At 44.6% G+C, this 12,472-nt stretch overlaps 1 protein-coding gene across 33 annotated transcripts in view; it reads left to right on the top strand.

The window, feature by feature from the left end:
* Positions 1 to 12,472, top strand: part of LOC139534247 (receptor-type tyrosine-protein phosphatase delta-like) — a 393,734-nt gene that overhangs the window by 294,930 nt on the left and 86,332 nt on the right. For all 33 annotated transcript variants that reach the window (XM_071333216.1, XM_071333215.1, XM_071333245.1 and 30 more), the window contains one exon: positions 11,035 to 11,223. In XM_071333216.1, the coding sequence (XP_071189317.1) occupies positions 11,035 to 11,223 (189 nt within the window). The remainder of the gene's footprint in view (positions 1 to 11,034; positions 11,224 to 12,472) is intronic.

Here is a 12,472-nt window from a genome sequence, read left to right as displayed (position 1 = left end):
TTTGTTAGGCTCTCGAAATCTAAATTATTTAAACTTTTTTTTGTCAGTCTGTTTAACAATCAAAGTAAATCATTTGACTCACTGGTTTAGTTCAACAATATCATTTCATTGTCCCTATTTTAGACTTGGACTATCAGTATTATAATGAATGGGCCTGCATGAGTATCCAACATTGACAGAAGTTCAAGCCTTATCCGATACCAAATCCATGCCTTTATTGATGGTTAATTACCATACAATGAGAGAGCATGTTTTGTGGTGACTTATTTTTGTATAGCCCGAAGACTCCTTACTAAATAAAAGTGGAAGTTGTGTATTTTCTCAACACACTCTGTGACTCTTTCTCCTCGCTCTCTCTCTTTCTCTCTCTCTCTCTCGCTCTCTCTCTCTCTCGCTCTCTGGCTCTCTCTCTTTCTCTCTCACTAGTTGCCTTGTGATCAGTTACTTATTTCCATTTGTTTGCGGTGTGATTGATTGCAACTCAAGATGTTAATAGAGTGCACATTAGTCAGTAGCGTCGCCCCAACAGGTAGCTCAATACGCCGCAATGGAACTAAAATTAGCAGCGCGCAACACTATTCGAGGTAGGATCACATATTCACGGTTGTGTGAGAGTGAGTCTCTTTATGTAGGATGAGGAAACATGATGCCAGCAAACTTTTAGATGGACCAACCCCAAGGCATACCTAATTTCTTAAATGGCCAATGATCGAGAAGAAGACACTTAGGATACTTAACACCTTGGATTGAGGATGTATGCTAAACTGTGTGTTTGTGTCATGATGTATTGCTAATTACACTTAAAATAGTTTTGTCTTATTAAAACCCCTTTCCCCTTCCCCTAATTACTCTGAATCGCAAAGACTTGGCAATTAGTTTTAGCCACCCCAAAGACATTCTCCAAGTTCATTTTTTAGAAGTTGACTGTCAGACCTACGTATATGAATATAAATAGAATAGAATTCTATTTCTGTGCTTATGCCCTCATCACCAGCATTCACTCGTTAAAGTAAACCTTGGTTCAGGTTGGGACAATAACTTGAGGAGGGAAAGTTTTGAAGCTCAAAACTAAGTTTCTAATTTGTAATGAAGTTCAATTCTTGAAAAGGATGTACCCGCCACGGTATCCTCTCCTGACAGATAACCAAAAGTATTGTTGGAAGGGAGCCACAACTGTTGTCAGCTGGACAGAGGCAGCGGCTGCTCAAAGCTGTTTCCAGCCTGATGTGTGTCTCATGAAACTTTAATGAGTGAGTCAGAATAGGTGGCTTTTGCGAGAGGGAAGGAAAAATATGCTAATTAGCCATATCATGATGGGAAGAGTGAAGCTTTAAGGTGTGCTTCAGCCTCACTGGTATGCCAACCGCATTGGTTCTGTGTGTCATATTAGCGCTTTGTTAACTTAACCAAGGTAAAGCAATAGCCATTTTGGATGGGATATGTGCCCCAGCGCTCTCTGTAAAAGCCTTCTCTCGCTGTGAAAGAGAGTCATCTTCCTGCTAAGAGCCTCAAGGGCCAGAAAAGCTGATGTAGGCCTTTGATTGTCATTGTTTTGTTAACCTGTTTGGGGTGCAGCCCGACACCGGTACACTTATGACAACATCCAGCTCAAGTGCAGGGCGCGAAATTCAAAAGCTATTTTTTAAAAATATTTAACTTTCACACATTAACAAGTCCAAGACACCAGATGAAAGATAAACTTCTTGTGAATCAAACCAACATGTCCGATTTTTAAAATGTTTTACAGGGAAGACAAAATATGTAAATCTATTAGCTAACCACGTTAGCAAATGACACCACTTTTCTAACTCCATCAGTTTCTTACTCCATCAGGTGCTATCACAAATTCGACCAAATAAAGATATATATAGCCACTAACCAAGAAACAAATTCATCAGATGACAGTCTGATAACATATTTATTGTATAGCATATGTTTTTTTTGAAAAATGTGCATATTTATGGTATAAATCATAAATTACATTTCAGCTACAATCAGAAATTGCACCGAAAGCAGCCATAACATTTACAGACACCAACGTCAAATAACTAATTACTCATCATAAAACATATCTGAGAAATACATACTGTGCAGCAATTGAAAGACAGGATTCTTGTGATTCCAGACAATATTTCCGATTTATTAAATGTTTTACAGCGAAAACAAAATGTAGCGCTATGTTAGCATAGCCACAATAGCCAGACACACTTGGGCGCCCGCGACCAGTTGACATGCACGACAGATATATGAAATAACATTATAAATTGGGTCTTACTTTGGCTGATCTTTCATCAGAATGTTGATCAGGGTGTCCTTTGTCCAGATGAGTCGTTGTTTGGAGTCAGAATGGCAACTTTCCCTTCTCACTTAGCATTGGCACTGGTCGACTGGCACGGATTTGTCCAACGTAAAAAAAGTCAGAGAACGGAACACGGCAAAACTCCCGAAAAAAATTCAAATAATCTGATTAAACTATATTGAAAAAACATACATTACGATGATATGGTCTCATTTATCAAATAAAAACCCAGCCGGAGATTGTTCCCGTCCAAAACCGCAGCAAAACAGAACGCAATATCACTCCCAAGTCGCGCGCTTCAGACTTCCGGAAGTGGTCGGTCACGTCAAAGAAATAGCTCTTATTCAACCTCTGAACAAGATGATCACAAAATTTCTTCTCTCACACCCTCTTGACACCCAGAGCAAGGCGTATGGAGTGTACGTAGGGTCTTACGTATAATGACCATGTATAGGCATAACGTTGAAGCGAGCATAGATTTCTGACATTCTACTTCTTGGTCAGGGAAAGTGCTGCCAAATGACTTCTGTACCACTCAGAGAAGAAATTAGAACGGGTTTAGAAACTAGAGATTGTTTTCTATCCAATATTAATAATAATATGCATATTGTAAGAGCAAAAATTGATTAAGAGGCCGTTTGAAAATTGGCACATATTTTCCAGTTTTTCCAATACGCCCCCTGCAGCCATAACTTAAACAGAATTTTTTTTGCTCAGGAGCGGGAGCTGCATTAGTTATCTTGTCTTGCATCTCGAAGAACAGCGAGAGGAGCAGTTCCCCTTTCTGATAGCAGCACTTTGTAGCGCAGGCAGAGGAAGAGACAGGTTTATGTGGCAGAGACACATGCACACTCTCTTGTCACACCATCCAGTATGCAGTTGTACACATGCCGAGAAGCAGTACAAATACTCAAAACACACCCCAAGTGTCAACTGTCTGAAAAACATGTGTTTTGTGTCACATTTTTAGAATTTTTTATATATTTTTTTATTTCACCTTTATTTAACCAGGTAGGCTAGTTGAGAACAAGTTCTCATTTACAACTGCGACCTGGCCAAGATATAGCATAGCAGTGTGAACAGACAACAACACAGAGTTACACATGGAGAAAACAATAAACAAGTCAATAACACAGTAGTGGGAAAAAACAAAATGAGTCTATATACATTGTTTGCAAAAGGCATGAGGTAGGCAATAAATAGGCCATAGGAGCGAATAATTACAATTTAGCAGATTAACACTGGAGTGATAAATCATCAGATGATCATGAGCAAGTAGAGATACTGGTGTGCAAAAGAGCAGAAAAATAAATAAATAAAAACAGTAAGGGGATGAGGTAGGTAAATTGGGTGGGTTGTTTACAGATGGACTATGTACAGCTGCAGCGATCGGTTAGCTGCTCAGATAGTAGATGTTTAAAGTTGGTGAGGGAAATAAAAGTCTCCAACTTCAGCGATTTTTGCAGTCACAGGCAGCAGAGAACTGGAAGGACAGGCGGCCAAATGAGGTGTTGGCTTTTGGGATGATCAGTGAGATATACCTGCTGGAGCGCGTGCTACGGGTGGGTGTTGATATCGTGACCAGTGAACTGAGATAAGGCGGAGCTTTACCTAGCATGGACTTATAGGTGACCTGGAGCCAGTGGGTCTGGCGACGAATATGTAGCGAGGGCCAGCCGACTAGAGCATACAGGTCGCAGTGGTGGGTGGTATAAGGTGTTTTAGTAACAAAACGGATGGCACTATGATAAACTGCATCTAGTTTGCTGAGTAGAGTATTGGAAGCTATTTTGTAGATGACATCGCCGAAGTCGAGGATCGGTAGGATAGTCAGTTTTACTAGGGTGAGTTTGGCGGCGTGAGTGAAGGAGGCTTTGTTGCGAAATAGAAAGCCGATTCTTGATTTGATTTTGGATTGGAGATGTTTAATATGAGTCTGGAAGGAGAGTTTACAGTCTAGCCAGACACCTAGGTATTTATAGATGTCCACATATTCTAGGTCGGAACCGTCCAGGGTGGTGATGCTAGTCGGGCGGGCGGGTGCAGGCAGCGAACGGTTGAAAAGCATGCATTTGGTTTTACTAGCGTTTAAGAGCAGTTGGAGGCCACGGAAGGAGTGCTGTATGGCATTGAAGCTAGTTTGGAGGTTAGATAGCACAGTGTCCAAGGAAGGGCCAGAAGTATACAGAATGGTGTCGTCTGCGTAGAGGTGGATCAGGGAATCGCCCGCAGCAAGAGCAACATCATTGATATATACAGAGAAAAGAGTCGGCCCGAGAATCGAACCCTGTGGTACCCCCATAGAGACTGCCAGAGGACCGGACAACATGCCCTCCGATTTGACACACTGAACTCTGTCTGCAATGTAGTTGGTGAACCAGGCAAGGCAGTCATCAGAAAAACCGAGGCTACTGAGTCTGCCGATAAGAATATGGTGATTGACAGAGTCGAAAGCCATGGCCAGGTCGATGAAGACGGCTGCACAGTACTGTCTTTTATCAATGGCAGTTATGATATCGTTTAGTACCTTGAGCGTGGCTGAGGTGCACCCGTGACTGGCTCGGAAACCGGATTGCACAGCGGAGAAGGTACGATGGGATTCGAGATGGTCAGTGATCTGTTTATTAACTTGGCTTTCGAAGACCTTAGATAGGCAGGGCAGGATGGATATAGGTCTGTAACAGTTTGGATCCAGGGTGTCTCCCCCTTTGAAGAGGGGGATGACCGCGGCAGCTTTCCAATCCTTGGGGATCTCAGACGATATGAAAGACAGGTTGAACAGGCTGGTAATAGAGGTTGCGACAATGGCGGCGGATAGTTTCAGAAATAGAGGGTCTAGATTGTCAAGCCCAGCTGATTTGTATGGGTCCAGGTTTTGCAGCTCTTTCAGGACATCAGCTATCTGGATTTGGGTAAAGGAGAAGCTGGGGACGCTTGGGCGAGTAGCTGCGGGGGGGCCGGAGCTGTTGGTCGAGGTTGGAGTAGCCAGGTGGAAGGGCATGGCCAGCCGTTGAGAAATGCTTGTTGAAGTTGTCGATTATCATGGATTTATCGGTGGTGACCGTGTTACCTAGCCTCAGTGCAGTGGGCAGCTGGGAGGAAGTGCTCTTGTTCTCCATGGACTTTACAGTGTCCCAGAACTTTTTGGAGTTAGAGCTACAGGATGCAAATTTCTGCTTGAAAAAGCTAGCCTTTGCTTTCCTGACTGACTGCGTGTATTGATTCCTGACTTCCCTGAACAGTTGCATATCGATGCTATTGCAGTCCGCCACAGGATGTTTTTGTGCTGGTCGAGGGCAGTCAGGTCTGGAGTGAACCAAGGGCTATATCTGTTCTTAGTTCTGCGTTTTTTGAACGGGGCATGCTTATCTAAGATGGTGAGGAAGTTACTTTTAAAGAATGACCAGGCATCCTCAACTGACGGGATGAGGTCAATATCCTTCCAGGATACCCGGGCCAGGTCAATTAGAAAGGCCTGCTCGCAGAAGTGTTTTAGGGAGCGTTTGACAGTGATGAGGGGTGGTCGTTTGACCGCGGACCCGTAGCGGATACAGGCAATGAGGCAGTGATCGCTGAGATCTTGATTGAAGACAGCAGAGGTGTATTTGGAGGGCAAGTTGGTCAGGATAATGTCTATGAGGGTGCCCATGTTTACGGATTTAGGGTTGTTCCTGGTGGGTTCCTTGTGATTTGTGTGAGATTGAGGGCATCTAGCTTAGATTGTAGGACTGCCGGGGTATTGAGCATATCCCAGTTTAGGTCACCTAGCAGAACAAACTCTGAAGATAGATGGGGGGCGATCAATTCACAAATGGTGTCCAGGGCACAGCTGGGAGCTGAGGTGGGTCGGTAGCAGGCGGCAACAGTGAGAGACTTTTTTCTGGAGAGATTCATTTTTATAATTAGAAGTTCCAACTGTTTGGGAATGGACCTGGAAAGTATGACATTACTTTGCGGGCTATCTCTGCAGTAGATTGCAACTCCTCCCCCTTTGGCAATTCTATCTTGACGGAAAATGTTATAGTTGGGTATGGAAATCTCCGAATTTTTGGTGGCCTTCCTAAGCCAGGATTCAGACACGGCAAGGACATCAGGGTTGGCAGAGTGTGCTAAAGCAGTGAGTAAAACAAGCTTAGGGAGGAGGCTTCTGATGTTGACATGCATGAAACCAAGGCTTTTTCGATCACAGAAGTCAACAAATGAGGGTGCCTGGGGACACACAGGGCCTGGGTTTACCTCCACATCACCCGAGGAACAGAGGAGGAGTAGGATGAGGGTACGGCTAAAGGCTATTAAAACTGGTCGCCTAAAGCGTTGGGGACAAAGAATAAAAGGAGCAGATTTCTGGGCGTGGTAGAATAGATTCAGGGCATAATGTGCAGACAGGGCTATGGTGGGGTGCGGGTACAGCGGAGGTAAGCCCAGGCACCGGGTGATGATAAGAGAGATTGTATCTCTGGACACGCTGGTTATAAATCAAATCAAATCAAATCAAATTTTATTTGTCACATACACATGGTTAGCAGATGTTAATGCGAGTGTAGCGAAATGCTTGTGCTTCTAGTTCCAACAATGCAGTAATAACCAACAAGTAATCTAACCTAACAATTCCACAACTACTACCTTATACACACAAGTGTAAAGGGATAAAGAATATGTACATAAAGATATATGAATGAGTGATGGTACAGAACGGCATAGGCAAGATGCAGTAGATGGTATAGAGTACAGTATATACATATGAGATGAGTAATGTAGGGTATGTAAACATTATATGAAGTGGCATTGTTTATAGTGGCTAGTGATACATGTATTACATAAAGATGGCAAGATGCAGTAGATGATATAGAGTACAGTATATACATATACATATGAGATGAGTAATGTAGGGTATGTAAACATTATATTAAGTGGCATTGTTTAAAGTGGCTAGTGGTACATTTTTACATAATTTCCATCAATTCCCATTATTAAAGTGGCTGGAGTTGAGTCAGTATGTTGGCAGCGGCCGCTAAATGTTAGTGGTGGCTGTTTAACAGTCTGATGGCCTTGAGATAGAAGCTGTTTTTCAGTCTCTCGGTCCCTGCTTTGATGCACCTGTACTGACCTCGCCTTCTGGATGATAGCGGGGTGAACAGGCAGTGGCTTGGGTGGTTGTTGTCCTTGATGATCTTTATGGCCTTCCTGTGACATCGGGTGGTGTAGGTGTCCTGGAGGGCAGGTAGTTTGCCCCCGGTGATGCGTTGTGCAGACCTCACTACCCTCTGGAGAGCCTTACGGTTGTGGGCGGAGCAGTTGCCGTACCAGGCGGTGATACAGCCCGACAGGATGCTCTCGATTGTGCATCTGTAGAAGTTTGTGAGTGCTTTTGGTGACAAGCCGAATTTCTTCAGCCTCCTGAGGTTGAAGAGGCGCTGCTGCGCCTTCTTCACAACGCTGTCTGTGTGGGTGGACCAATTCAGTTTGTCCGTGATGTGTACACCGAGGAACTTAAAACTTTCCACCTTCTCCACTACTGTCCCGTCGATGTGGATAGGGGGGTGCTCCCTCTGCTGTTTCCTGAAGTCCACAATCATCTCCTTTGTTTTGTTGACGTTGAGTGTGAGGTTATTTTCCTGATACCACACTCCGAGGGCCCTCACCTCCTCCCTGTAGGCCGTCTCGTCGTTGTTGGTAATCAAGCCTACCACTGTAGTGTCATCCGCAAACTTGATGATTGAGTTGGAGGCGTGCATGGCCACGCAGTCGTGGGTGAACAGGGAGTACAGGAGAGGGCTCAGAACGCACCCTTGTGGGGCCCCAGTGTTGAGGATCAGCGGGGTGGAGATGTTGTTACCTACCCTCACCACCTGGGTGCGGCCCGTCAGGAAGTCCAGGACCCAGTTGCACAGGGCGGGGTCGAGACCCAGGGTCTCGAGCTTGATGACGAGTTTGGAGGGTACTATGGTGTTAAATGCTGAGCTGTAGTCGATGAACAGCATTCTCACATAGGTATTCCTCTTGTCCAGATGGGTTAGGGCAGTGTGCAGTGTGGTTGCGATTGCGTCGTCTGTGGACCTATTGGGTCGGTAAGCAAATTGGAGTGGGTCTAGGGTGTCCGGTAGGGTGGAGGTGATATGGTCCTTGACTAGTCTCTCAAAGCACTTCATGATGACGGAAGTGAGTGCTACGGGGCGGTAGTCGTTTAGCTCAGTTACCTTAGCTTTCTTGGGAACAGGAACAATGGTGGCCCTCTTGAAGCATGTGGGAACAGCAGACTGGGATAAGGATTGATTGAATATGTCCGTAAACACACCAGCCAGCTGGTCTGCGCATGCTCTGAGGACGCGGCTGGGAATGCCGTCTGGGCCTGCAGCCTTGCGAGGGTTAACACGTTTAAATGTTTTACTCACCTTGGCTGCAGTGAAGGAGAGCCCGCAGGTTTTGGTAGCGGGCCGTGTCAGTGGCACTGTATTGTCCTCAAAGCGAGCAAAAAAGTTATTTAGTCTGTCTGGGAGCAAGACATCCTGGTCCGCGACGGGGCTGGTTTTCTTTTTGTAATCCGTGATTGACTGTAGACCCTGCCACATACCTCTTGTGTCTGAGCTGTTGAATTGCGACTCTATTTTGTCTCTATACTGGGACTTAGCTTGTTTGATTGCCTTGCGGAGAGAATAGCTACACTGTTTGTATTCGGTCATGTTTCCGGTCACCTTGCCCTGGTTAAAAGCAGTGGTTTGCGCTTTCAGTTTAACGCGAATGCTGCCGTCAATCCACGGTTTCTGGTTTGGGAATGTTTTAATCGTTGCTGTGGGTACGACATCGTCAATGCACTTTCTAATGAACTCGCTCACCGAATCAGCGTATTCGTCAATATTGTTGTTGGACGCAATGCGGAACATATTCCAATCCGCGTGATCGAAGCAGTCTTGAAGCGTGGAATCAGATTGGTCGGACCAGCGTTGAACAGACCTGAGCGAGGTAGCTTGTTGTTTTAGTTTCTGTTTGTAGGCTGGAAGCAACAAAATGGAGTCGTGGTCAGCTTTTCCGAAAGGAGGGCGGGGGAGGATCTTATATGCGTCGCGGAAGTTAGTATAACAATGATCCAAGGTTTTACCAGCCCTGGTAGCACAATCGATATGCTGATAGAATTTAGGGAGTTTTGTTTTCAGAGTAGCCTTGTTAAAATCCCCAGCTACGATGAACGCAGCCTCAGGGTGTGTGGTTTCCAGTTTACAAAGAGTCAGATAAAGTTCGTTCAGGGCCATCGATGTGTCTGCTTGGGGGGGAATATATACGGCTGTGATTATAATCGAAGAGAATTCCCTTGGTAGATAATGCGGTCGACATTTGATTGTGAGGAATTCTAGATCAGGTGAACAGAATGACTTGAGTTCCTGTATGTTGTTATGATCACACCACGTCTCGTTAATCATAAGGCATACACCCCCGCCCCTCTTCTTACCAGAAAGATGTATGTTTTTGTCGGCGCGATGCGTGAAGAAACCAGCTGGCTGCACCGACTCCGTTAGCGTCTCTTGAGTTAGCCATGTTTCCGTGAAGCAGAGAACGTTACAATCTCTGATGTCTCTCTGGAATGTTACCCTTGCTCGGATTTCATCAACCTTATTGTCAAGAGACTGGACATTGGCGAGTAGTATGCTAGGGAGTGGAGTGCGATGTGCCCGTCTCCGAAGCCTGACCAGGAGACCGCTACGTTTGCCCCTTTTACGGCGTCGCATAGGGTCGCCGGCTGGGATCAGATCCATTGTATTGGGTGGAAGGCAAAACACTGGATCCGTTTCGGGAAAGTCATATTCCTGGTTGTAACGGTGGTGAGTTGACGTTGCTCTTATATTCAGTAGTTCCTCCCGACTGTATGTAATGAAACCTAAGATTACCTGGGGTACCAATGTAAGGAATAACACATAAAAAAACAAAATACTGCATATTTTCCAAGGAACGCGAAGCGAGGCGCCCATCTCGGTCGGCGCCGGAAGCCGGAAACATATAATGGGTGAGGTCACCGCATGAGTGGGTGGTGGGACAAAGGAGGTGTCAGAGGTATGAAGAGTGGAACTAGGGGCTCCATTGTAAACTAAAACAATGATAACTAACCTGAACAACAGTATACAAGGCATATTGACATTCGAGAGAGACATACAGCGAGGCATAAAGTAATAACAGGTATTGTTTGGTTAGAGCTAGCTAAGACAACAGGTGAGACAACAGCAACTAATCAGCTAACAGCAGGTAAAATGGCGATGACTACGCAGAGAGGTGTCGGATTAACTACACCCAGAGCCTGAGTTCGCGGCTGGGCCCGACAGATAATTTAAAAAAATAATTAATAATAAATTTAAAAAATGCAGAGCTTTGCTGAATATTGTGACTAGTGGTTATGTAAATGTTCAATCTCAATTTTCTCAATTTTGTATTATTTGAAGTTTTATGCAAAGTATAACTCGGATGGAATCAGAAAATAGTATTATGTCACTGAATAACTGTTCAGAACTTGACAATACTATGAATGCAGTGCACGCATACAGATCTCAATATGTCACTCTCTCTCTCTCTCTCTCTCTCTCTCTCTCTCTCTCGCTCTCGCTCTCCCACTCACACACACATTCTTGTTGATTCTAATCTCCTATTGATTGTGATTATGTCTGCTGTCTTCCTTTGGCTCTCTCCCCCTCCCACTCCGCTCACTTGCACTCAATGAGCTCACAGCTATGGTTTCCTCTTGGTTTTCACAGAGGACCAACTGCCTGCTGGTTTCCCCACCATTGACATGGGCCCCCAGTTGAAAGTGGTAGAGCGAACTCGCACGGCCACCATGCTCTGTGCTGCCAGCGGCAACCCTGACCCAGATATCTCCTGGTTCAAAGATTTCCTGCCCGTCAACACCACCAACAACAATGGACGCATCAAGCAGCTCAGATCAGGTAGGGTGTCACTGCCGCCACCGGATATAAACCGGGAGTACTGTCTTATATTTGCACCCCAATCCCTTCCGTTTCTGGTCTCTCGTTCTCCTCCTCTTCTTCTTCTTCTTCTTCTTTGGCTTTGATTTAGTAGGTAATGGCATTGTTTCTACTGCTGCTTCCTCCTCCTCAACTGTGTGTGTCCTGGTGTGTCTCGTCTGTTCCTCCCACCCCTGCCTCCGGTTTTGTCATGGCTCTGTCGGTTATCTCCATGTTTGTTGCCGCTTCAGTCTGACTCTCTCATTGCTCACTGCTGTGACTGTTCTTCTGACGAGTTTCTTTTCTTTTGGTTTAGTTGATTCCCTTTGACTGCCCCGGTGCAGTGTTTGACGGATCCATTCTCTTCTTTTGATTTCCTCAGTTTTTATTACTTGATTTCTCTTAAACGATTAATATTCAACGTTGGGCTTCGTTCAGAACTTGCAAAAGAGCACCCATGGTTTTTAGCAATTTAGTTGCTTTCTAAGACGGCAAGAGAAAATTGACGAACGGAGTGAACAGGCAGACATTTAGACAATTTCCTTTCTAATTCTTTCTCCTTTTGGTTGTGATTTAACAACAAAAGGTCCTTTCAAACTAACAGTTGTACTAAATCAGAAAAGAAAAGCTAACCTAACTTCGATGAAGGCAACTTTTCCTTCCGGAATGTTTTCCAGCCATAAGTAGCCACAGTAGTGTGTGAGACCTGTGTCTAGCTTTCCCAGTCCCTTGACTCTCTCTGGATATACTCAATGCTTTTCCGCGTAGACTCCAGCTTTCGCTTCCCTATGCCTGTGGCTTATTCCCAATATTTCCACATCCTGATCCCCTGAATATTCAAAGTTTCCTTTTGATATTGATTTAGCATTAGAAATTATATATGCTTATCGTTACTTAACTCGTAGTTTGGCTAGCAATATTTGCTAATAGCAAGCTGTTTAAGATTTCTCAAATACTTCTGGTACACTTAGTTTTCTATGTTTGACCACCTGTCTTCCCAGATTCCACAGCTGTCCTTTGTTAAATTGTCTTGTTAACCCTCCTTTGCCTGTTGTCAACAGAAACTGTGTAAATTAACACTTTTTTTTTGTGCGACTTTCATTCTCCTGTGACGTAGAGTTGATAAAGATTTAACTCTGACAAAAAAAAAACATGTAACTAAACCTAAGGAATATAATCATATTTTTATGCTGTCTTTCTTCTCTCCGTATTTAAATCTACAGAATCCTTT

This window comes from Salvelinus alpinus, chromosome 11, assembly GCF_045679555.1.
Source record: "Salvelinus alpinus chromosome 11, SLU_Salpinus.1, whole genome shotgun sequence".
NCBI classification, from domain to species: domain Eukaryota; kingdom Metazoa; phylum Chordata; class Actinopteri; order Salmoniformes; family Salmonidae; genus Salvelinus; species Salvelinus alpinus.
This window is presented reverse-complemented; position numbering and strand designations above follow the sequence as displayed.